At 43.3% G+C, this 27,464-nt stretch overlaps 1 protein-coding gene across 1 annotated transcript in view; it reads right to left on the reverse strand.

Annotated features, from left to right (window-relative positions):
- The window catches only part of LOC126285102 (synaptotagmin-7-like), a 351,548-nt gene extending 327,468 nt beyond the window's left edge, over window positions 1–24,080 (reverse strand). Inside the window, exons 1-2 of the mRNA XM_049984426.1 lie at window positions 24,067–24,080; window positions 23,723–23,918 (exon numbers count right to left, since the gene is read on the reverse strand). Coding sequence (XP_049840383.1) covers window positions 23,723–23,918; window positions 24,067–24,080 — 210 coding nt within the window. The remainder of the gene's footprint in view (window positions 1–23,722; window positions 23,919–24,066) is intronic.
- Window positions 24,081–27,464: the final 3,384 nt, after the last annotated feature.

A 27,464-nucleotide genomic window follows, 5' to 3' on the forward strand; every position in this document is an offset into this window, starting at 1 on the left:
TTTCCGACTTGTTAAGAACCAGCTACGACCCCCAAGCGGCCTGCAGTCTCAGTACAAATGAGGTCACAACCGTGGAACACTTAGAACATTTTAAGGGAAGAATGTATACCTAAACGCAAACAAATAAGGTGATTTCAGACCTCGTGGCATACTGCAGTGGCACCAAGAGCTATCGGGTGAATCAAAAAGGGTGAAGCGCAGTGCCTTGCTTAGCGGCTGCAGCAGGTCTGCACTGCCCCGAACGACAATCTTTGGTGAGTATCCCAGGGACGTACGAAGAGGGAAAACGACGTTTCATTTGGGGTATGGTGTGAGGTGTCATCGAGTGTCTCCTGAACCTGCGGCTAGTGGTGACTTAGGGAAGTCTGACTGCACAAAGGCACGTCACGGCAAACTTACGTCCTCATAGATTACAGTTCATGCAACAATATTGTGGTGCCATATTTTAACAGGACAGCGCTCGGCGAAATATGGAACTTGTCTCTATGAACAGTCTGCGTTACGTTGAGAAACTCCTGTCCCCACCAATGTCCTCAGACCTTTACAAGATCAGCTCGAAAGTCAGCTCCCTCTCAGTGCCACTGTCGCTGGCACAGGGACCAATTACAGCAGCTATTGGACACGATGAAGATGGAAGCTGGAGAAATTAATAATAGTCTGTGCAACGGCCGGGACTCGATCCCGTGTGTTTTGACTTACGAGGCAAAAATACTGAACATTACACCACCGCAGTCCTCTCGTCAACACTGCTCCACGAACTACGCAAGCTGAACCCTCGCGCAGCAATATTGACCATAGCGCTCCTGTGGCGTAATGATCAGGATTTCGTCCTAGTAAGTAAACACCCAAGGGCACAAATTTTAATTCATTTCTTCAGCTTCCATCATTATCGTTGATAAAGGTGAGACTTAAATGTCTCGGTGAAAATTTAATTATAAGAGCTATTGGCCAGTCTGCATCAGGAGAGAATTCTACGGCACTACGACACAATTATCAATCGACTCATTGCCTATATCACTGGAATAACATCACATACACTTTCCTTCTTTCATTCTTTCGCTTACGCCATAGTCCCGCAGCAATCACAGGGTCGGCGTGGTTACAACGGATTTAGCAATGTTAGTGCTACGGATGGCCGGATGCCCCTCCTGCCGCCATCCGGTACCCCCAAGGACGGAATCACTGTACCCCAACTGTCTTCGTCGAGTGCAAATCCTGAAGTAGTGCGGACGTGGTGGCTGCCGGAGTGGCCGAGGGGTTCTAGGCGCTACAGTCTGGAACCGTGTGACCGCTACGTTCGCAGGTTTGAACCCTGCCTCGGGCATGGATGTGTGTGCTGTCCTTAGGTTAGTTAGGTTTAAGTAGTTCTAAGTTCTAGGAGACTGATGACCTCACAAGTTGAGTCTCTTAGTTGTCAGAGCCATTTGAACCATCTGAACCAAGTGCGGAAGTGTTTCAAATGTCTGCGACGCGTGTAACTGAGGCGGAATGTGGGAATGGGAACCAGCCTAGGATTCACCTAGCGGGATGTGGAAAACCGCCTAAAACCCAGATAACAGCTGGCTGGCACACTTGCCCTCGTCGTTAATCTCAGTCCATAAAGTTTCATTTCGTTTCGTCTACCCCTTCTGGATACTAACCCTTTTTCCCCGGTATTATTTATGCAAATGACAATAATAATTCATTCTGTTAACATACGTTCTGGAAGAAACTTCAGAACCTAACTTACGATAGTAATTAAAGAGTGCCATCAGTACATGTTAAATTCAGATAAATTTTGTTGGTAAATGGCTAAACGCTAGTGCTTATGATATTAGGAGCAATGTATTTTATAACATAGTTATCGTTATTCAAGTCAAGGTAGTCCCGCGCTCTATAAATTAACGTAGGGGATCAGATTTAGGTATCCAGCATCGTCGCACAGCACTCGGTTCTAGAGAAGCGGTTTGCCGCTGCCTTTCTCCGACCTGCCTAACCTGTCAGATATGTAACTGTTGGTGTGGGTAACAGTGATGAGTGAGTCTCCAGTGTAGTGTCGGATGTGTGTTGCTGTGGATAAAGGGAAAGGAACGGGTAAAATCCGGTTTCGGCCCGCATTCTACTCCTCTCATTAGCACCAAGAGGACTGCTGGGCATAGCGTCTCAGTCCGACGGGTAGGTCAATATCAACAGTGCCGCCAAGCCCTCACTTCATGACTACTGCGAAGATTTCGAAATTTAATCCACGTCGTTGGCGCAATAAGTGATGACCAGGGACATGTTGCGACATCACCAAACTTCTCAGTGAAAATAATCTACCACCAACAGTTCTGAAAACAAAAACGTGTAGTAATATCAAACACTCAATAAAAGTTGTCTTACAATATGCTCTGTGTGTTACCGATGCTTGTACATCAGGAACATTGTAACTACTCAAGACGAGGTAAACGGCAATTCGATAATTGGATTAAGTGTAAAACGTGTATGTTTCAAAAAAATCTACAATTGCTTTAAGAAATAATATCTCCGTTGTCATCTATCTCACACTTCTTCGTTTGTGAAACTGTAAACTCGTGCATTTATTAAAATGTTCTTCACATATATTTCACGTGAAATGTGTGTTATAAGATAAAAATGTATTTACTTTTGATTATTAATGCATTTTCATATTCCTTCTGCATTTAATTAGCACCAGCAGCTCTATGGCTTATGCAGTTAATTAATTACACAACGTTCATTATAGACTTAAGAACTTCCTAGACTTGAGCCATTGAAACTTTAAGACGCAATATACACGAAAGCTGAAGGATTTTTAAGAATAAAAACTTTACACAACCTGTAGTATTAGACAAGGTTATTTATGTTACATTTTTGGAATATTAAGCCACCGAGCCGCAGATATTTTTTAAAGAGAATCTCAGGATTCTTGGCGGAAAGGGACGTGCACTGAGGCTTCGAGCAGAGTTCTTCTAAGCTGAAGAACGCACAAACTGGTACAGAAATCCGTGCGGTTCTTAAGGACATAATGTATAATCTCAACATGGTTCAAAAATGGCTCTGAGCACTATGTGACTTAACATCTGAGGTCATCAGCCTCCTAGAACTTAGAACTACTTAAACCTATCTAACCTAAGGACATCACACACATCCATGCCCGAGGCAGGATTCGAACCTGCGACCGTAGCGGTAGCGCGGTGCCAGACTGAAGCGCTTAGAACGGCTCGGCCACACCGGCCGGCATCAACAAGGTTCACATAGCAGCTTTTAACTTCAGACTCCTCTGCTGTTCTCAGTATCCCAGGCTTGGCTTCGTAGCTAATAGGCACCAATGAAAGAAATCACAATTATGCTAGTATGTATATTATTGGAAGAAAATTCTGTCGTGGTCAATATTGGTCAAATGGAACGTCATATTTAAATGTACGTATTAAACATAACATAACATACTTACATGGTCATGAATGGAGAAATATATACATGCATACATTACAGTGTGTTTACATATTTCTCCTCGTTGATGTCCCAATAAACGTCTGTTTTTATCTTTGCAAAGTAAACTTGAAAATAGCAATTTGGCTACGATCGTCATTAGTGATGAATGAAGTATTTTATTCTAGAAACATACAACCTCGTAAGAACAATGAATTCTCAAAAGAAGACCCAGTGATAAGTTGACTTTTAGACCGCAGACCTGCTCCAATGAACAATTATTCTCTAGCATCACAACAGTATACTATTATTTTATATTATTGCCATTGTTATTACTGATATATTCGTTATTTACTTAAAGATCCGTGTTACATAATTCTTGTGGTTACTATACTGGATTCGCAACTGGAGGACGATGTTTCAAACCCCAGTCCAGCTATCCAGACGTAGGCTTTCCATGATTTCCCTAAATCGGTTACGGTGAGTGTCGGGGTGGTTCCTTTGAAAAACACATCTGATTTCTCTCCTCATCCTTACCTAATTCTGGCCTCCTATTCCTCCTCTAATGTACTCGTTGTCGATGGGAGTTAAATCTCTGTTCATATGTCGTTACTTCCTTAACCCACTTCCGATGCTCATAATTTCCCGAACGCAAGCACGGAGAAAAATTGTAGAAGTAATTGCTGAACAGGTTGGAACGAACTTTTCACACTTTCATATCATTCATTTGCAGACTTTGTCCTGTAATTTGCGATTGTGGGGTGGAGGTTTGAATGGCGTGTGAAATTGGCCTATGAATAGTGTTAACTCCGCTTTTATCCTATGAATCGTGTTAACTTTGAAGTGTGTATCGTCTCCTTTAACAACTTGTATCGAACCTCCCCAGGAAAGAACAACTCACAAGTCCGGCATTGATCCAAAATATCATTTAAATACACCTAAAACCATATATGTGTTGGCCCAAGTATCAGGCCAGTTAATACATCCAACTACAGTGCTAGCGAGTTAACATATATGAACGAGTCTTTTTCCTCCTTTCGTACGTCAATATATAACTTCAACACTCAGATATCTCTTAGTAATTATTGTGCGGTCTCCGCCTGACGAAACGGCGAATCTATTGGCGTTCGCATATAATTTTTATCGTTTGTAGTGTCAGAATTACGACATGGACTTTGTTCCTTTTTCTCGGATGGAAGTATACTCGTATACTTTTTTTCTAAGGTATTTGAAAGAAGCTTCTAAGAGAACCTCTGCGGGTTAAATTGTATGGGACTTGATCAAACAGTATCAAGATTGCAGCGCCGCTAACCAATGTCCCGCTGCCAGGAGAAGACGTCTGCCCTCTTATGTGAAGTGTAAGCAAGCATCTAACTGAGGTACAGTTCGTCGGTTTATTTTCGCGGCTGTAATGCCAAGTGCTCAAAATGTTGATTCGAGCATTGTCCACACTATGAAGTGATCCTGGAGAGACAATACTGCACGTTGAATTTCATCTGGAGTTAACGGCAGCATATTCACGTGTTGCAAGGCATTTCAAGCCTTCGGCACCGTCGTCGCTGTTTAGTAACAGAGGTCTTGCTTTAATTTTCGTTACAGAAAGTGTATAGAAGTATTAAGGTTGTTGAGTGCTGAGACCCTTTTGCGTCTACTGAACGACCGTTTCTCTCCAAATGTTCTCTTAATGAGGTCAGTCTTTCAATTCGCAGACTGGCACGGACATCTGTAATGTTGGTACCACTCTGCTTGCCTAATGTGGAGTGAGATGTTTTCTAATAACTGCGACTGCAGCATATCTTATGAACTCGAGACAACTGAGTGTGTTTGGATTCGCATCAAGAAAAGAGGGACTAATGAGAGAGGCCTTGAGAAACAAGTTATATACATTGATAGATCATGAACGTTGTTTTTATCCACTTCTTTGAGTCAACATGGATTTACAACAGACGATTCAGTACATATTCCGAAGACTGATTTACCCATCGTTTGTAAACGATGCTTCATTCTTAAACAAATTTGCCACAGATATACAGCATCGCTTAGCACTCTTCATACTTACGTGCGGAGAACTATAACCAATTTTGGAAGGCAGTGGCATAAAGCCTCAAGTGCAGCGAAATGTGAAAAAATTAAAGACGAGGGAATGTAGCTTTCGCAAAACACACACTTCACTGATCCCTCTCGTATTTCCGACATCCTCTTAGTGACATTTACATTGAGTGATACTGCTGCTAAAATGGTAGTTGTATTCCTTTCATCAGTTACTGTTCTTTAATCTTGGCATTCGTTATTGTCCAAACTTACAGTTACTAAAACTTTTTATATTTTTTTAGCATGAACTAGACACTCTCCAGTAAAAAGTCGCACCAAATCTGAAACAGTTGATGACATTTGCTATAAATGATACTCATCTTTTCGATTGTCGTATTCATTGTGAATATTTCAATAGCCTTACGAGCAAGTTATTTGACCGCTGCAACAGCAGACAGCAGGCTTCGAGCGAATAGGTTAACACAAGAACCATACCTGAGTTTCTCTATGTGATAAAAAATTACCGGACACCCGACTGAAAATGACTTACGATATCGAGGCGCCCTCCATCCTTAACATTGACGACAGCTTCCACCCTCGCAGGTATACGTTCAATGAGGTGCTGGAAGGTATCTTGGGGAATGGCAGCCCATTCTACACGGACTGCTGCAATGAGGAAAGGTACCGATGTCGTTCGGTGAGACCTGGCACGACGTCGTCGTTTCAAAACATCGCAAAGGTTTTCTACAGGATTCAGGTGAGGACTCTGTGCAGGCCAGTCCATTACAGGGATGTTATTGTCGTGTAACCATTCCGCCACAGGCTGTGCTTTACGAACAGGTGTTCGATCGTGTTGAAAGGTGCAATCGCCATTCCAGAATTGCTCTTGAGCAGTGGGAAACAAGAAGGTCCTTAAAACATCAATGTGCTGTGATAGTGCCAGGCAAAACAGCAAGGGGTGCAAGCCGCCTCCATGAAAAACATGACCACCTCCGATTTTTATTTTTGGCACTACACACGCTGGCAGATGACGTTCACCGGTCATTCTCCACACCCATACCCTGCCTATCGGATCGCCACATTGTGTACCGTGATTGGTCACTCCACACAACGTTTTTCCACTGTTCAATCGTCCAATGTTTAAGCTCCTTACACCAAGCGAGGTATCGTTTGGCATTTACCGGCATGATGTGTGGCTTATGTACAGCCGCTCTACTATTAAATCCAAGTTTTATCACCTCCTGCCTAAATGTCATAGTACTTGCAGTGGATCCTGATGCATTTTAGAATTCCTGTGTGGTGGTCTGGATGGATGTCTGCCTGTTACACGTTACGACGCTCTTCAACAGTCGTCCGACTCTGTCAGTCAACAGACGAGGTCTGCCTGTACGCTTTTGTGCTGTACGTGCCCTTTCACGTTTCAACTTCACTGTCACATCAGAAACAGGGGACCTAGGGATGTTTAGGAGTATGGAAATCTCGCGTACAGACGTGTGACACAATTGACACCCAATCACCTGACCACGTTCGAAGTCCGTGAGTTCCGCGGAGAGCCCCATTCAGCTCTCTCACTATGTCAATGAATGCAGAGGTCGCTAATATGGGTTACCGGGCATATGGGTGCAGAACAATGCACCTAATATGAAAAAGGTATGTTTTGGGGGTGTCCGGACACATTTGATCACATACTCTACGTGTCTACGTACGTTTGGTATAAGTTGTCAACAGATTTTTGGAACCGCTTGTCCTGATGGCGGGCCATTGGATCACGGCTTTGTTATCATGATGCTATTGGATCAAGTCCTATACATGTTATGTCGCTGACGTTCTGTTAGCTTCTTTCAAATACCACAGAAAAAATATTCATTCCATTTAAAAAAAACAAATTCGGTGTCATAATTCGGCGTCTATGAACGATGGATGTTACTTGCCATATTGTCTGCTATAACTAGCTGAAAAGAGTACCTCGATATGTTTATTCATTCTAGAGATACATAGGGTAGCATGACTTAGCTGTTTCATCCTGTATACTCACATCATAGCAGAAAGTCTTTTACGAACAATATCTGTGGACTGCTCATTCCAAAACAGGAAATAAAGGCCGTATGATGGTGGCGCATTTGTGTGTTAATATTGTATTTCAATAAAAGCTGTAGGAAGGGTAAAATAATAGAAGGTCCGATCACATGGAGTGACGTTCAGCGTGGTTTTATTATATTTTATCTTATATTTTTGACAGTAAATATTCTCTGTTAGCCTATCTGCACATTCGATAAAAGTATCAAAGTTACTCTGTTCCGAGTGAATGCTGCAGCAACAACAGCCGTATCAGCTGTCGACGCATTGCGCGCAGGGGCACTTTGCGGAAACATAAACTCCGACGTTTTACGATACACCATTCTTCTCATTCTGCATTTAACGGCGTACTATATTATTTGCAATCATCTTGAGTAGCTGTATTGTAGTCACAATTTTCCCTATTTTCTGATCTGTATTTCTGGCGGTTGTATCCGGCTTCTACAAAAGCCTGTCTCTTCACTTTAGACAAGATGACTTTTAGGGGCTTTGCGAATATGTTTGAAAATAATGAATTAAGACTTGCTTGTTGAAAATTTTGCTTTATTTTTCACTTCTCATGGCGTGTATCGGCATCTGCACCATCGGATCTGTCGTAGAAACTGTTGCGCAAGACAAATTATAGAAAAGTTCATTTCAAAGACAAGGGGAAGATGAGTTAGATATCTTACATTGATACACAGTATCTTGTCAAGTATAAAAATTCTCTGATAACATCAGTGCGCAAACTGTCACAAGTTGTATAGCATGTTACAAAGTAAATATCTTGGCCGATACATTTGTGACACACACCAAGTCAAAAAGAACAATGTGTTGGGACCGAAGAAAGTTTTAGTACATAAATGCAATTCTTTTTACTATATTATGTTCAGTGAAACGTGTATGGAGTTCTACACATAAGTAATAGCTATAATCAATTAGACACCTTTGCTGGTCTCTAATTTTCTTATCATGTACGATCAAACCTGTAACTGATAAAATGATCATAATATCACAGGGTAACTACACTCCTGGAAATTGAAATAAGAACACCGTGAATTCATTGTCCCAGGAAGGGGAAACTTTATTGACACATTCCTGGGGTCAGATACATCACATGATCACACTGACAGAGCCACAGGCAGGACAGGACGTGCAGACCGCGTGAGACGACGCTTCATCCAGTCCCAAACATGCTCAATGGGGGACAGATCCGGAGATCTTGCTGGCCAGGGTAGTTGACTTACACCTTCTAGAGCACGTTGGGTGGCACGGGATACATGCGGACGTGCATTGTCCTGTTGGAACAGCAAGTTCCCTTGCCGGTCTAGGAATGGTAGAACGATGGGTTCGATGACGGTTTGGATGTACCGTGCACTATTTAGTGTCCCCTCGACGATCACCAGAGGTGTACGGCCAGTGTAGGAGATCGCTCCCCACACCATGATGCCGGGTGTTGGCCCTGTGTGCCTCGGTCGTATGCAGTCTTGATTGTAGCGCTCACCTGCACGGCGCCAAACACGCATACGACCATCATTGGCACCAAAGCAGAAGCGACTCTCATCGCTGAAGACGACACGTCTCCATTCGTCCCTCCATTCAAGCCTGTCGCGACACCACTGGAGGCGGGCTGCACGATGTTGGGGCGTGAGCGGAAGACGGCCTAACGGTGTGCGGGACCGTAGCCCAGCTTCATGGAGACGGTTGCGAATGGTCCTTGCCGATACCCCAGGAGCAACAGTGTCCCTAATTTGCATGGAAGTGGCGGTGCGGTCCCCTACGGCACTGCGTAGGATCCTACGGTCTTGGCGTGCATCCGTGCGTCGCTGCCGTCCGGTCCCAGCTTGACGGGCACGTGCACCTTCCGCCGACCACTGGCGACAACATCAATGTACTGTGGAGACCCCACGCCCTACGTGTTGAGCAATTCGGCGGTACGTCCACCCGGCCTCCCGCATGCCCACTATACGCCCTCGCTCAAAGTCCGTCAACTGCACATACGGTTCACGTCAACGCTGTCGCGGCATGCTACCAGTGTTAAAGACTGCGATGGAGCTCCGTATGCCACGGCAAACTGGCTGACACTGACGGCGGCGGTGCACAAATGCTGCGCAGCTAGCGCCATTCGACGGCCAACACCGCGGTTCCTGGTGTGTCCGCTGTGCCGTGCGTGTGATCATTGCTTGTACAGCCCTCTCGCAGTGTCCGGAGCAAGTATGGTGGGTCTGACACACCGGTGTCAATGTGTTCTTTTTTCCATTTCCAGGAGTGTATTTTGCTTATTTGAGAGAAAGAGGCATAATCATTGATAGAATCGTTTTAATCTCCAGTTGACTTACTAGAATGTTATAACGTGACTGTCAAGTACTAATAAGTTAAGTGATTATCTAAAAAGCGCAGGAATTCAGTCTTGCGCCTCAGTTCCATTAACGTTCAAGAAGTTGTACAGCTGTAGCTAAGGTCAAAAAACAAGGTCTTTTCAGTAACTCATTATGCTTGCTGCTTCATAAACATGCCTGTATTGTAAATGTATGTTACATTATAGGTCGACTCAAGTTTGACTCAGCATACAGAGAAGTCTAAAGAAACTTTGGTAAAATTAAAAGCAAGTTCGGTAACATTAGAACTACAGTGGAAATCAAACTGTTAGATGCAGAGGAGGCACGGAATAGGTGGAACGAGTATATTGAAGGCATCTATGTCGGGGAGGGCTTGTCTGATGATGTGATAGGAGAAGGAACAAGGACCAACAGGGATGATGTAGGGGATTCAGTACTAGAATCAAAATTTAAAAGAGCTTTGCAAGATTTGAGATCGAATAAGGCAGAAGGGATAGATATAATCCCATAAGAATTTCTAAAATTATTTCGTGAATTGGAAACAAACCGACTATTCACGTTAGTGTGAAGATTGTATGAGACTAGCGATATGCCAGCAGACCTTCGGAAAAACGCCATACATACAGTTCTGATGATAGCAAGAGCCAAAAAATTGCGTGAATTATAGCACAATCAGCTTAACACCTCATGCATCCCAGTTTCTGACAAGATTAATACGGAAAAGAATAGAAAATAGAACTGAGGATGTGTTAGCTGACGATAAGTTTTAGTTTAGGAAAGGTAAAGCCACCAGAGAGGCCACTTCTGATGTTACGGTTGATAATGGAAGCAATACTAAAGAAAAGGAAAAATACGTTCATAGGAGTTGTCGACCTGGAAAAAGTGTTAGACAGTGTAAAATGGTGCAAGATGTTCGAAATTCTGAGTGAAACTGGGGAAAGCTATAGCGAAAGACGCGTGGTATACTACGCGTACAAGTACTGAGAGGGGAAAATAAGAATGTAAGACCAAGAACTACGTCTTCGGAATAAAAAATACTTAAAGCAGGGATGCAGTCCTTCGCCCGCTACATTTCAGTGTATACATCGAAGATACAATGACGGAAACGAAACAAAGGTGAAAGCATATCAATGATCAGATTCGCTGATGACATTGTTATCCTCAGTAAAAGTGAAGAACTATTACAAGATCTTTGGAATGGAATGGTCTAGTGAGCACAGAATATGGACAGAGTAAATCGAAGAAAGACGAAAATAATTAGCAGTGAGAACAATAAGAAACTTAGCATCAGAATTACGAAACACGAAGTAGGTGAAGTTAATGAATTTTTCTACGTAGGGAGCAAAATAACTTTTGAAGGATGGAGAAAAGAGGACACACAAAGCAGACCAGCACTGGGAAAAAGGGCATTCCTGTCCAAGGGAAACCTTTTACTATCAAATGTAGACCTTAACTTGAGGAAGAAATATCTGATAATGGTAGTTCAGAACGCAGCATTGTATGGTAGTGAAACATGACAATGGGAGAAACAGAACAGAAGAAAATCGAAGCATTTGACATGTGATGCTCCAAAAGGTTTCTGAAAATTTGGTGGACTAATAAGATTAAGAATGATGAGACTCTCGGTCGAATCGACGAAGAAAGGAATATATGGGAAACACTGACAAGAAGAAGGGACAGGATGATAGGACATCTGATAAGACATCAGGGAATAAGTTCTATGGTACTAGAGGGAGCTATGTGGGATATCAACTGTAGAGAAAGATAGAGATTGGAATATATCCAGTAAATAATTGAAGACATAGTTGGCAATTGCTGCTCTGAGGTGAAAACGTTGGCACAGGAGAGGAATTTGTGGTGGATCGAATCGGCCCAGTCGCAAGGCAGATGACGAAAAAAAGTACGTTTTAGCCCTAGCAGTGGTTATTCTGCAAAGCTAAAACATGCATGTCATTCTGTACAAGATATGGTACTCCAGATGAGGCTGTCTGTGAACATTGAGGAGAGTCATGACACTTCAAAGACATTAATACGGTAAGCAACTAATTTTTAACTTACGAACTATAATACTGTGTTTATTTATCTGTATGTCTGAACATGAGATGCCGTATGCGCCACACTCCATCTGGTTTGTATCATAATAAAAGCCAATACTCCCACATCACATATCTTACACTTGACTCGGCGATATGCGCTCTATTTTATGATATCTGATGATACAGATGAAGATAAATCTTGTTTAATGGAACAATCACGTCATCTCGGTAAAAAATGCATGGTGTTGACTGCCCATAAAATGTGTTCTCAAACAAATTGCGTATGTTTCTCACATACGTCCGGCTCCTTTCCAAATGAAGTACCGGAATCCAATTTGTTGCCACGATAAACACCCCTGCCCTCTCCTTTCCATTTTGGTAACTATAACTTGTCATTCACTGTTAATTATATGAGTTGTTACAGCATTGGGCTCGCTATGTTTAATACCTAGAGGTAAATGGTTTGGTACTTAATTTGTGAAGCATTGCATTACATATTTGCTGGAAAGTAATTTAAAACAAAAAGGCATTCTGTTCGCTTGGTGAAATTGTAATTGTAATGCAGAGGCAGCCACACGACTATTCTGCAAATTCAAAATTAAGTGTCAGGAAGAGAAGTCACTGCATAAAAAAGAAAAAAATTAAAACTTTCCGTGTGAGCTCTGATTTCTCTTATTTTACTATTAGTCATTTCTCTTATGTAGACGGGTACTAATAAAATACTTTCGCACCCTGAGGAGAACGTTGGTGATTCAAATTTCATGAGACGGGTTTGTTTTAATGACTGTCACCTCAACTAGCTTATCATACCTGTGTCACTCTCTTCCTACTTCGCAAAAATACAAAACGAGCCGCCTTTCTATGAACTTTTTCAATGTTCTCCACGAATCCTGTCTGTTACGGATACCTCACCTCACAATAATACTCCAGAAGCGTGCGGACAAGTGTAGTGTAAGCTGTCTCTTTAGCAGACCTCTTCAATTTTCTAAGTGTTCTGCGAATAAATCGCAGTCTTTGGTTTGATTCCCTCGTATCATGTGTATGTGGTCATTCCACTGTGAGTTATTCGTCATTGTAATAACCAAGTATTAAGTTGAATTTGCTACCTTCAGATTCGTGTGATTTATAGTATAATCAAAATTTAGTAGATTCCTTTTAGGTCTAATTTGGATGACTTCACCTTTATTATTATTTAGATTCGATCGCCACTTTTCGCATCATACATATATCTCGCTTAAATCATTTTACAACTGGTTTGGATCATCTGATGACTTTACGAGATGATAAATAACAACTTCATCCGCAAGCAGTCGAAGAGAGCTGCTTAGATTGTCTTCTAAATTGTATGTAGATTAGGAACGGCAGAGGGCCTATGACGCTTCCTTCGGGAATGCGATATTATTTCCGTTTTTCTCGATGATTCTCCGTCAGTTAATAGGAACTGAGACCTTTCTGACACGGAATCACTAATGTTGTGTCACAACTAAAAGGATACTCCATATACAGGCAAATTCAATACAAATCGTTGGTGAGGAACGATGCGTTTTGGGTTGCGGTGGGTTAATCTTTGTAATTTGATGTACCTCATGTTAGTTGCTTTAAATCTTTAGGGATCGGTAGGAACTGCGTCTTGAGGTATATTACATAATATGTGCCGTAAACTTAATTTATTTTTCGCACATGCGCCGCAATTCATTTCCAATACAGATGCGGTATCTCACTGACTTGTAGTCATAGAGTTTCCTTCTTCCCATACTTTACATTTGTTATATTTCATTGTTCATTGTCATGCATGATGCATCACAATTGCTTGTTAAATGAAGCATTGTTTACATTACTTTTAAATATCTGGTGTTAAACGTTTGTTAGTCAGATTAAGTAAAATTGCACACATATTTCTCTGAACATAGCTTAGTTAAAAACATATTGCAGTTGGCCAAATGCTAATGAAAATGCAAAGATGGTTTACATACTACATTATGTCAGTCGCAAAGCATCATTCTTTCTAAACTTATGTACCATGCGGAAGCACCTTTTTAGATTACGTGTATTTGATTTAAGAGCTGAAATGTCACACACACTTCTCTTGTTACTGGCTTTTGATAATGTGTCTATCGTCCTCTTGTGGCAAAGGTATTTACATTGTAATATACTGTTTGGCATGAGACATTTTGCGCAGTGATGTCATGTGGCTACGTAGGTTCTCACGACCATGAGAAGTGTAATTCATTAGTGGAAAACTGTTTTATTTATTACAAAATTAATTTGTATCTAGCGATTTCGAATTGATGGCAGCTGTTTGTGACAAAGAAAAATTTGGGCGGGATTTGGATTCGACACTATCCGCGGGTGGTCGCCTTGACATCTTGGGCTGCCCAAGTACGCGTCCACAACTAACCCAAATGTCCATATGTGACCGAGCTCATAACCATTACGCTCACACATCTCATGACTGCCGCACTGGGAGAGACGAATACTTTATCGTCACTTTAGCCCTTCGAGGCACGGATATGTAATTTATGGATACAATGTCTGTGTTTATACAGCATTAATAGTCATAACAGTATCTGTTCCTTCAGACATGCCTTCATGTCGCCATGCGTTTATATAGAACCTGCACATTAAAATTACAGTTCTTTGTGCAAATTGTGAATTTTTAAATGTCTATTTCTACCGCGGACTGGCAGCTGAGGCCAGTCCGGTCGATATGCTAATCAAGTAAGCCACCAGACGGTATTGTCGGTGTTACGACAAAACACTCCAGTCAGACAGGAGTTCCCAACACCGGTTAGTGGTAGAGCGTATTTAACATTTAACATGGTATGATGGAGAGAAATAATATTTTGTAGCTACGACAGTTGTACCCTACCACGAAACTGACATGTTGCAAATATAACTGTGCCTAGCAATCAGTGCTTTGGTTACAGTGAGCTAAGAAATGCTCACTGGACAAGTAATAAAAAGTAAACTTACTCATTATCCTCCAGCAGGGCTACGTCAGAGGTGTTGCTGTAAGGATATAAGTAATCTTGCAGAGGGATTCAAGGTATTCAGTCTTATCACCGTTCGACCTGAGTCTTGAATCGTGGAGAATGATGGGCTTTTGAGTTTCAGAGAAACCGCGACCCGCACTTGGTAATGAAGGTCAATTTACTTGCCGCTGATTAACTCACCGAGTTCTTGAGAGCCGCTCCTACCTGGGCTTGACGACTGCGGAGCTTGAGAAACTTCACCGATGTGGGGAGCTGGCGTGCGGCCAACATCCACCCCCTGAGGAACTTCGGCCAACGGTGTGCAAGCTGTCTACGGTACTGCCAGAAGTGGCGCGTCCTTACAGCTCCTAGCCAACTACACGTCACTGGCCAACGTCCTGGGCGATCCCGTACAGGGCGACTGCGGCATTTCTGCTAGGAAACGGACACCTGGTGGCGTCTACTGCACACAAGCGCACTACATGGGCACTACGACTAAACGCGGGGGTGCGTAGACGGCAAGGCTCTGGAGGACGTGGGCGGGTCACGTTGGCTCCTTCACTGTTGGCGGCAGCATTGTGGTACATAACCGTCCGGCATTGAGGACAACAAATGTCACCAGCAGTCTGGGGCACCAGCACATTCCGGGATCTACGTCGTTACAAGCACATATTGTGGCCGCGGACGGCTGGGATACCGTGTAAGGCTGCTTGAACAAACGCCTGTTAACGCTACCGCTGTTTGGCTGTACAATCCAATGTAAACTGCCGTCTCTCTATTTCTCTCATCGGTTCCAATGCGTAGCTGCATGGAGTAAGCCAGACATTCAAATAAACTAGACAGCAGCAGCTAAATGCTGTAGAAGAATCTTATATGTCTGAATGGCACAAGGTCGAATTCGATAAAAAAAGTCTTAGAAGCTCTTAGTCTCCTTTGAAGTTATCTTGAGATACAATGTAATAATATATTCCACAGTGCATCGTGCACGTGTTTCTGAAACAGTCAGAAAATGATCGTTTCATAAGTTAACGTACGGTAACGGTATGGTAACGTTTATTCCAATATCATACGATTATATACTGAAGCGATAAAGAAACTGGTTTAGGCATGCTATTCAAATACAGAGATATGCAAATTGGCACAATACGGCGCTGCTGTCAGCAAGGGTATATAAGACGACTAGTGTCTGGCGCAGTTTTTAGATTTGTTACCGGTGTTACAATCGCAGGTTATCAAGATTTATGTGAGTTTGAACGTGGCGCTGAAGTCATCGCACGAGCGATAGCATCCAGTATCTCCGAGGTAGCAGTGAAGTAGTATTTTCCCGTATGATCTTTTCACGAGTGTATTGTGAACATCAGGAGTGCGGTAGAACATCAGATCACCGAAAGGCCGGACGGTGTGGCCGTGCGGTTCTAGGCGCTTCAGTCTGGAACCGTGTGACCGCTACGGTCGCAGGTTCGAATTCTGCCTCGGACATGGATGTGTGTGATGTCCCTAGGTTAGTTAGGTTTAAGTAGTTCTAAGTTCTAGGGGACTGATGACCACAGATGTTAAGTCCCATAATGCTCAGAGCCATTTGAATCATTTGAGAACACCGAAATTGCTGCGGCTGGAAAACGATCCAGTATGAAGAGGACCAACTACAGCTGAAGAGAATCGTTCAACGTGACAGTCGTACAACCCTTCCAGAAATTGCTCCACATATCAATGTTGGGCCATCAAAAAGTGTCAGAGTGGGAACGAAACATCATCGACATAGGCTTTCAGAGCCGAAGGCCCACTCGTGTACCCTTGTTAACAACACGACACAGAGCTTTATGCCTCGCCTCCGCCAGGCAACACCAACATTGGACAGTTGCTGATTAGTCGCTTCACATTGTATCGACCGAATGGACGTGCACGTATATGGTGACAACCTCATGAATGCATGGATGCTGCATGTCAGCAGCGGACTCTTCAAGCTGGTGGACGCTTTGTAATGGTGATGGGCGTGTGAATTGGGAGTGATATAGGACCCGTGACGAGTCTAGATTCAACTCCGACAGAGGAAACATACGTAAGCATCCTTTCTGAACACCTGCATCCATTCAAGTCCATTGTGTATTCAGACGGACTTGGACACTTCAAGAAGGACGATGCGATAGCCCACGCATCCAGAATTGCTACAGAATGGCTCCAGGAACACTCTTACGTGTCCAAAAGCACGTCTGCTTGCCACTAAATTCCCAGGCTTGAACATTATTGAGCTTGTATCTACGATGCGTTGTAACATGCTGTTCAGAAGAGATCTCCAGCCCCTCGTACTCTTATAAATTTGTGTACAGTTCTGCAGAATGCATGGTATCAATTCTCTCAAGCATACTTCAGACACTAGTCGAATCCATGCCGCGTAGTGCTGTGGCACTTCTGAGTGCTCGCGGGGGGCTTTACACGATTTAGGTAGGTGTACTGGTTCCTCTGGCTCTTCAGTGTATTATAATTTAAAAAATTAATCAGAATAATGAGTCGTGAATTTAGCACCTATCCTGTGTTTAAAATTACTTAGTGACTTAATGTGATACATATTTTTATTTTTTTTATTCCTGTTTATTTCAGTATCTGTTCCACTTTCAAATACTTAAAATAATTGAGTGAAGATTACCTACATACACTTCAAATTTTTACACTTTTATGTGTGTTAAGAAAAAAGACTGCATATAAACGTCGCATGACGATTCAAATTTCTTAACTTGATTACAATTCATCAGAGAAAAGTAAATAGATAATTTTTTTTCTAGAAATCTAAAAATAAAGTTGTGATATCAGTGGAAGATTCATTGTTGATACATATATCTACCATAGATTTAAAATTTGTGCCGTAATGGTACTGAGTGATTTGAGCAATTCGGAGATAAACAAGAAGATAAGGAACAAGTACGGTCTAATGAACAAATGCCCAAAAATAGAAGGTTTCTATGATCCATATAATTTTATACATATCACAAACTCCTACATGCCATACATTCCAGTGGACGATGCACAGTTGTTTCATGGTAACAACGTAATTTGGTTGGAGTACTATTACACTTCGACGACATGTGTTCTAGTATGAGATGTAGTAGATCACAGAAGTGATGAACTTGAATCGGTTTTTTGCTTTCAAAGCGGCCAAGTGCTATCAACAAACTGTCTGTACAACAGACTTTGTGCCAAGATGACGGTCGTGGAGTCAAACATATTTATTTTTAAGTCCACAGTTGTGACCATTGCAAATATTTACTTAAGTACAAAGGTGAACATCTCTGTGTTAGAGGTCAGAATTATCAACTCAAGCAGTGATATGGAAAACATGTTGGCTAGCATTACCAGACTTCATAGTATACGTCACTGCATACTTTTATGAGATCTTGGAATTTAACAGATACACGCCCAAAGAAAGTCTCTTTATCATAGCATCACTTTTGCCATCATGATAATCTTTTATTATCCTCTGGTAAGATCAAATTTATTATTGCTGTTCGTATGCCTTCATTAATGCTGTGGTGTTAGTAATAAAAAGAAAATAACTGAAGGTGATTGTCTTTTTAATACTGATTCAACAGAGTAATTCCGTTGCACAGGATACAATAAGGACTCTTACCATGTCTAATGATGATGGTCAGGTATACTGAAACTGGCAGCAGTTTTTTTCTTAGCAGATAATCGTGTTTCACAATAGTGAGTGTCTTGAAATGTTTTACAGCTGCGAGGCGCCCGCCCAACAAATATTTTGATGAGTTGTGCTTGCAGAAAAATTTGAACAAGACTTCAAAACCGAAACTGTGCAGTAATAATAACAACAAAAAGGAATATTTTATTCCAAACAATGATAGTCATTGTGATAAAATGTGTTTTATTGCAACGAATATAGTTGGTTAATAATGACTTTTTCTCACGCGGAACACTAGCGTGCTCTATGAGAATCAGTCTCTCCCCCCAACAGAAAGTAACGTATGGGGTACTTACTATACACGGTCAATAAAAAGGCCTGTATCGTTGATGCCTTGTTTGTTCCTTGCCCTCTCATTTACCATCAACTTCATTTCCTCCATTTGTTAAAATTCACTGTGCAGAAAGTTGTCTTACAATATCAGTTTCAGTTATACTAAAAGGCAGCTCCAACTGGAACACAACGTTTTTATACGGCCCAAAATTGAGCGAAGGGAGCCTTCTGTGGGTTGAAGTGCTAAAGATACTGATGTTCGTTTTTGGACACTTGAGACTGCCCAGCTGCCTGGAAGCGGTTGCGTAACAACTTTATTGTGTCACTAGAAGCGCCATTCGGTAAAACTATTACTGTATCTTGTGAATGCCTCTCAAATAAAATTTCTGGACGACGAAATGTATCACTGGCATACCATGAAGTTATGGGATTGCAGCCGGCTGATGTTGGTTTCTCGCCACGATTTTTTGGCTGACAACCATTCACCCATCTACTGGTGAGGCTTTTGAACTGAAGATTAGCTAGTTCACGACGCTAACTTCTTGCCAAAAACTGGCGAGAAAACGCATGCGCAAAATCAGCCGCTTTAGACCTCTTTAGTTCCGCGCCATCAACGAATATTCCTTCATGTATGGTACACAGGCGAATGTGTAATGGTTATACGACATGTGCGCTCTGTATCAGAATGCTGGCTTCAGGAGTTAAAAATTCAAATGTCACATTAAAAAAAAATTATTGTTCGTAGACATGTTGCAAGCCTTAATAGGTTCGCTTTTCTATAGACATTATAGGTATCACCGGGTCCCACGACATACCCAGTTGAAAGCTGCTTTTGTGAATAATATGATCATCCGCCAAATGTATTTCAGATGAGTCTTTAGTAACTGAATCGCAAAAAGATCTCGTCGAGGCCAAGATTTCCGGTAGAAAGTATTTTTATGGAAAACTGTGAGAAGGGGGAAGTTGATTCGGCAGCACTTAAACCAAATGTTTTCTGGCGGTATGTAGATGAGACTTGTGCAGTGTGGTCCCACAGTGAAGTATAACTGTCACACTTTTAGCAGAATCTAAATTCAATTCACGAGAATATTTAATTTACGATGGAAGTACAGAAGGCCAGTTGTCAGCCGTTTCTGGACTTTTTGATCAGTCGGAAAGGAGATGGATCCTCGAGGTATTCCGTCTACCCAACACCGACACATAGAGACTTCTGTATTTGTAGGCATCTACCTGCCATCGCTCATCACAAACTATGGGTGGCATTCGAAGGTTAGTGCACTGGACACATGTTATCTCCGACAGAGGCAGCCTTTCAAAAGCACTGGAGCACCTGCATTCTGTGCTCAAAAATAATGTGTTTTCTATGTATCAGGCCGTCAACGCCTTAATGAGCAGAAGGAGCTGTTCAAGACCAGAGCGTTCTTTCCATTTGTCGGCAACAGTACGTCGGAAACAGGCAGAATACTAAGGAAACATTGTGTCAAAGTGACCTTCTAGAAACCGACTAAGAGTTGGGGTCTTCTCGTTTTGGTAAAGGATGATCTAAGACTGTGGAAGATTAAAATATACCAAAAAAATGTTCAAAAGTGTGTGAAATCTTATGGGACATAACTGCTAACGTCATCAGTCCCTAAGCTTACACACTACATAATCTAAATCGTCCGAAGGACAAAAACACACACCCATGCCCGAGGGAGGACTGTAACCTCTGCCGGGACCAGCCGCACAGCCCATGACTGCAACGCCCCAGACCGATCGGCTAATCACGCTTGGCTAAAATATGTACAAAATAACTTGCTAGTGAGGCAAAGTTACATTGGTCCGTCTACCCAACTTCCACACATATAGACTTGTGTATTTGCAGGCATCTACCTTCTATCGCCCATCACAAACCATGGGTGGCCTTCGAAGGTTAGTGCACAGCGTACATGGTGTCTCCTACATAGACAGCCTTACAAAGCCACTGGAATTCCTACAATCTGTGTTCAAGGACGTTGTGCGTTGAACGTGATCGGTGAACTCGACTTTCACGGCCTAATAAGTGAGACGTAGCTGAGCAATATACACTCCTGGAAATGGAAAAAAGAACACATTGACACCGGTGTGTCAGACCCACCATACTTGCTCCTGACACTGCGAGAGGGCTGTACAAGCAATGATCACACGCACGGCACAGCGGACACACCAGGAACCGCGGTGTTGGCCGTCGAATGGCCCTAGCTGCGCAGCATTTGTGCACCGCCGCCGTCAGTGTCAGCCAGTTTGCCGTGGCATACGGAGCTCCATCGCAGTCTTTAACGCTGGTAGCATGCCACGACAGCGTGGACGTGAACCGTATGTGCAGTTGACGGACTTTGAGCGAGGGTGTATAGTGGGCATGCGGGAGGCCGGGTGGACGTACCGCCGAATTGCTCAACACGTGGGGCGTGAGGTCTCCACAGTACATCGATGTTGTCGCCAGTGGTCGGCGGAAGGTGCACGTGCCCGTCGACCTGGGACCGGACCGCAGCGACGCACGGATGCACGCCAAGACCGTAGGATCCTACGCAGTGCCGTAGGGGACCGCACCGCCACTTCCCAGCAAATTAGGGACACTGTTGCTCCTGGGGTGTTGGCGTGGACCATTCGCAACCGTCTCCATGAAGCTGGGCTACGGTCCCGCACACCGTTAGGCCGTCTTCCGCTCACGCCCCAACATCGTGTAGCCCGCCTCCAGTGGTGTCGCGACAGGCGTGAACGGAGGGACGAATGGAGACGTGTCGTCTTCAGCGATGAGAGTCGCTTCTGCCTTGGTGCCAATGATGGTCGTATGCGTGTTTGGCGCCGTGCAGGTGAGCGCCACAATCAGGACTGCATACGACCGAAGCACACAGGGCCAACACCCGGCATCATGGTGTGGGGAGCGATCTCCTACACTGGCCGCACACCTGTAGTGATCGTCGAGGGGACACTGAATAGTGCACGGTACATCCAAACCGTCATCGAACCCATCGTTCTAACATTGCTAGACCGGCAAGGGAACTTGCTGTTCCAACAGGACAATGCACGTCCGCATGTATCCCGTGCCACCCAACGTGCTCTAGAAGGTGTAAGACAACTACCCTGGCCAACAAGTTCTCCAGATCTGTCCCCCATTGAGCATGTTTGGGACTGGATGAAGCGTCGTCTCACGCGGCCTCTGCACGTCCAGCACGAACGCTGGTCCAACTGAGGCGCCAGGTGGAAATGGTATGGCAAGCCGTTCCACAGAACTACATCCAGCATCTCTACGATCGTCTCCATGGGAGAATAGCAGCCTGCATTGCTGCGAAAGGTGGATATACACTGTACTAGTGCCGCCATTGTGCATGCTCTGTTGCCTGTGTCTATGTGCCTGTGGTTCTGTCAGTGTGATCATGTGATGTATCTGACCCCAGGAATGTGTCAATAAAGTTTCCCCTTCCTGGGACAATGAATTCACGGTGTTCTTATTTCAATTTCCAGGAGTGTATTTCCACACAATATATGCTATATGCATTTTCGGCCACGGAAGTCTTGACCTCGATGAGATCCTTCTGGGATTCAGTTATTAACGAATCACTAGAAATATATCTGGCGGATGATCATATTAAACAGAAAGGCGACTTTCAATTGGATAAGGCGTGAGTTCCGGAGATTTCGTTAATGTCTACAGAATGGAAACTTTTCTGCCTAGTGACACGTCTTGATTTGACGTCTTAATGTTAGCTTCGTAAGGTCGCATTCCGACAGAGAGCGAGTATAGTATCACAATTACGCGTGCGCCTGTGCGCAATAGGTGGACGGGGAACGAAACTCGACAGAGGTCGCTCAAGTACCGGCTGCCGTTGCGCATGCGGTTCAGCGCCAATTGTTGGTATACCGGGTGATCAAAAAGTCAGTATAAATTTCAAAAACTGAATAAATCACGGAATAATGTAGATAGAGAGGTACAAATTGACACATATGCTTGGAATGACATAGGGTTTTGTTAGAACCAAAAAAATACAAATGTTAAAAAATTGTCCTACAGATGATGCTTCATCTGATCAGAATAGCAATAATTAGCATAACAAAGTAAGACAAAACAAAGATGATCTTTACAGGAAATGCTCAATATGTCCACCATCATTCCTCAACAATAGCTGTAGTCGAGGAACAATGTTGTGAACAGCACTGTAAAGCATTTCCGGAGTCATGGTGAGGCACTGGCGTCGGATGTTGTCTTTCAGCAACCCTAGAGATGACGGTCGATCACGATACACTTGCGACTTCAGGGAAACCCAAAGCCAATAATCGCACGGACTAAGGTCTGGGCCGGCCGCGGTGGTCTCGCGGTTCTAGGCGCGCAGTCCGGAACCGTGGGACTGCTACGGTCGCAGATTCGAATCCTGCCTCGGGCATGGATGTGTGTGATGTCCTTAGGTTAGTTAGGTTTAAGTAGTTCTAAGTTCTAGGGGACTAATGACCACAGCAGTTGAGTCCCATAGTGCTCAGAGCCATTTTTTTGAACTAAGGTCTGGGGACCTGGAAGGGCAAGCATGACGAAAGTAGTGGCTGAGAACACAATCATCACCGAACGACGTGCTCAAGAGATCTTTCATGTGTTTAGCAATACTTTTCTTTTTTTTTGTTCTAATAAAACCCCATGTCGTTCCAAGCATGTGTGTCAATTTTTACCTCTCTATCTACATTATTCCACGGTTTATTAAGTTTTCATTTTTATACTGACTTGTTGATCACCCGGTACAGTTAGCGATGTGAACTAGTAATCTCCAGCGGTTACAAAAGTGGTCTAAGTTTTATCTCTTTTAAAGTTTAAAGTGTCACGTTGCCACAAGCATGAGTCAGGGTGGGAGACGTAATTTGGGGTCTGCGGCAGTGGCGGAATGGGGGGGGGGGGGGTCATGCGTCACTCACCGAGGGGTGCTGGTCGCCTTTGACGCCGGCGAGCGCCTTGTTGTGGGGCGCAGGGGGTGACTTGGCGTCTCCGTGGAGGCCGCTGCCGCCGCCGCCGCCCCCGCAGCCGCTGCCGCCCGCCGCACCGCCACCGCCGCCCGCCCCCGATCCAGCAGCCCCCGCGCCCGACTTGGGACTCGGGCTGGCCCCTGTTGTCCTGCAACAACGACAACAACAGCACCATAAGAACTACGAAACAGGCACCGCAACTGTAGGGTGTGATACCGTAGTGAATGCACGTGAGACATTAAAATAATCGTGTTTACTGATACATAGGTTACATTTCTAATTTTATTAACAGTTACATAATTGACGCCATTTCTTAGGAATAATGAACTTCGTAGGGAAACAGAGCAGGCTAGGAAAAAGTGTCTGAAAGAGGAATGTGTGTCAAATGAAGAACTGGAAAGGAAGGGAAGATATGATTCAATGTACAACGGGGTGAAGACCACAACGTGGGATCAAAAAAGACCAGGAAGTGCTGCTACAGAAGTTTTCAGTAAAGACGGAAGTTTAGTGAACAAAGATCGACAGGACATACTACAGAGACGAGAAGACTATTTGGAAGAGCTATGTGAAACAGACCACAAACCAGCAACTCTGAACTACAATCCATGAACACTGTAAATGACCATTATAAAGGACCAATAATCACAACAGAATAAGAAAGGGCGCAAGAGCTACAATGAAAAATGGGAAAGCAGTAGGTAGATACAATACCAGGAGAAATATTAAAATGCTTGAACCAAGAAAGTTTCAGAGAAATATTGAGGATATGCAACAAAATATATGTCAGTGGTGTATAGCCACAAGAATTTTTGAAAACAGTAATGATTCCAGAACCACAGAAACAAGGAATCAAGTAATGCAGTGAGCACAGGACTGTTAGCTTCATTTCGTGTACAGCGGAATTACGTTAAAATCATTAATAAAAGATTGCAAAAGGTAATGATCGGAATTTTGGCTGATTGTTAGACGGAATGCGGCACAAAAGATGGAATAAGATTCTGGCGAATTTTGTGATACAGGTTCACCGAAAGGGGAAAGGACCTATTTGTGTGTTTTATAGACATGGAAAAGGTTTTTGATTATATGGCTTGGGGTAAGCTTGCAACTGTAAGGAGAGAGAAGAGAGTAGACTGGAAAACCAGACGACTTTTAAACTCAGCGTACTAAAACGAAAAGCACTTCCATCTACACATAAAAAATATAACGGACCAGTGTCCAGTAGTTGACAAAGGGGTAGAAATTGGATGGAGAAGAACACAGTGTTTGAGATTTTCAGAAGATATTTTCCTCTTTGCAACAACTCAAAAACAATTACAGGTTATAGTGAATGCTACTGAATGTAAAGGAAATATTTATGGAATGAGAATAAATACTACGTAAACAAAAGTTATGCAAGGAAATGAAGAGGTAAAGATAAAGCTGAATGTAGAATTTTTAGAAGATATACAAAGCATAAAATACCTTGGAAGCAGCGTAGAAACGGACTGAAAGAGTTACACACCAGAATAGCAATGGCGGAAGATGAATTATATAACAGAATGAGCATTTTGTAAAGCTTATATAGAGAAATATTTAAGCTAGTAAAATGTTTGATAGGGCGTGTGCTCTTCTATGTTGCTGAAACGTGGACACCCAGGAAAATAGATAGAGCAAGGCTGGAGGCTTTGGAATTGCGAATATGTCGGGGGAAGGAAAGAATAAGTTGAATCGATTGAGTGAAGAGTGAATAGGCACGGAGAAGAGTCGGAGAGAAAAGACAGTTACTAGATGTAATAAAAAGAAGGAAACGATAGTAGACTGGATTAAGAATGAAGGATGGAATTATAAAAACAGTCTTACAAGGTTATGTGGAAGGAAAGAGGAGACGAAGAAGAAAGAGATTTGAGATTATGTATAATTTGATGGACGGCAATAAGCATACACTAGCATTAAGAAGGAAGCAATGGTTCGCATGAAATGGAGACACAAAGGATCTGCTACGGAAGGAAACTGGTGATAATGATGCCTAGGAACTTGGTCTCACTTGGTAAAATAAATGAAGGGACAGTGCCTGAAATACAACTTCTTCTATTATAGACTGTCGATTTCCATCTGCCTTGTTTTTCATCTTCAGGTCTTGCGACAAAATGTGTAGCTGGTTCGCTACAGATGTATTAATGACAAAATAATATAAAAGATATTATGACCCAGACACTGTTTCTTCATTTACTGAACAATAGTGATTACTCGCACCAAATTGGTGGGAATAGGTGCTGATCAACTCACTGCTTAGCGCCGAAAATAAAATCCACACAACCGTCCATCGACCTATTCATTCACATACGACAAAGTAGCCCTCTGCAACAGCACTGCCGAACGTGAAAAATATGGAAAACAGCGTGTGACAGGCGCTACAGATAAGATATTTGGACTGGATGCTGCATCATGACGTAAAAATTTTATATTCAAGTTTCTGGACGTGGGACAACAGTGCAATAGATAGGGATGATCGTTTTTCCCTACTTTGATGGGAGTACAGTGGCGTCAGTTGAATTATTTCATTGGCAGGACGCCAAACGTAGCTTGGATTGGCAATTGTAACATGAGGCGCAGTAGTTATCAGCAAGAGAGACGCGTCCTAAGCTCTCTTGACACTTCGGATTCTGCTATCAGTAGAAAGACTTCAGGCTCTGCTCCTGACATGACATTTCAGCCTCTGCTTGCAACAGAGTCACATTGTGTCTTCCACCCTGTAGAGATATCAAGAGCAGAAATAAGAACAGCGAAAAGCTTAAAGTCACAGTTGGGGATCACGAATTAGATGACATTAAGTAACTTTGCTTCCGAAACTGCAAAATCATCCATACCGAACGAAGAAAGGAGGACATAAAAAGCGGACTAGCACAAGCCAAGAGAAGTCGACTGATATCGATCACTGGCTCCAATTTGAGGAAGAAATTCCTGGGAATGGGAGTTTGGAGCATAGCATTGTACGGAAGTGAAACACGGAATGTGAGAAAATCAAAACAGACGACAATCCAAGCATCTGAGATGTGGTACTAGAACAGAATGTTAAAAATTAGGTGGACTGGTAAGGTAACGAATGAGCAGATTCTCTGCAGAATCTGTGATGAAAGTAATCTATGGAAAACATTGACAAGACGAAGGCGACAGGCTGATAAGACATCTGTTAGAACGTCAGGGAATAACTTCCATGGTACTAGAGGGAGATATAGAGTTTAGAAACTCTAGACGAAGACAAGATTTGGAATAAATCCTACTAATGGTTGAGAATTTCGGTTTTAAGTCCTACTCTGGGAAGAAGATGTCGGTACACCCGCGTAATCCGCGGCAGCCGCTTCAAAGAAGTCCGAAGACTGGTAGGGAAAAAGTATACTTCAGTTTCCGTCTGCGGGGGGAGCGCATTGTCTTTATTAATTATATAGTCTAATTAATAAAGACAGCGGCCTTCAACTTAGTCAGGCTTGGAACCCTGCACTCAGCCTGGAGAGAAAGATGCGGTCCCAGAGATCGTGGACCGCTCCCGACGGCGGCCGCAGGGAGACTGCAGACCACAGTTCACACCCAGGCACCGCATTCCCCACCGCCTCCAGGAGCCGCCGCGCCGGCCGCAGCGAAGACACCAGGAGAGGAACGGTGGAGGGGGTAACGGCTAGTATGTATAGGGAGCCGAGAGGGACAGCACAGCACTCGT

Source organism: Schistocerca gregaria, chromosome 8, assembly GCF_023897955.1.
Source record: "Schistocerca gregaria isolate iqSchGreg1 chromosome 8, iqSchGreg1.2, whole genome shotgun sequence".
NCBI lineage: Eukaryota > Metazoa > Arthropoda > Insecta > Orthoptera > Acrididae > Schistocerca > Schistocerca gregaria.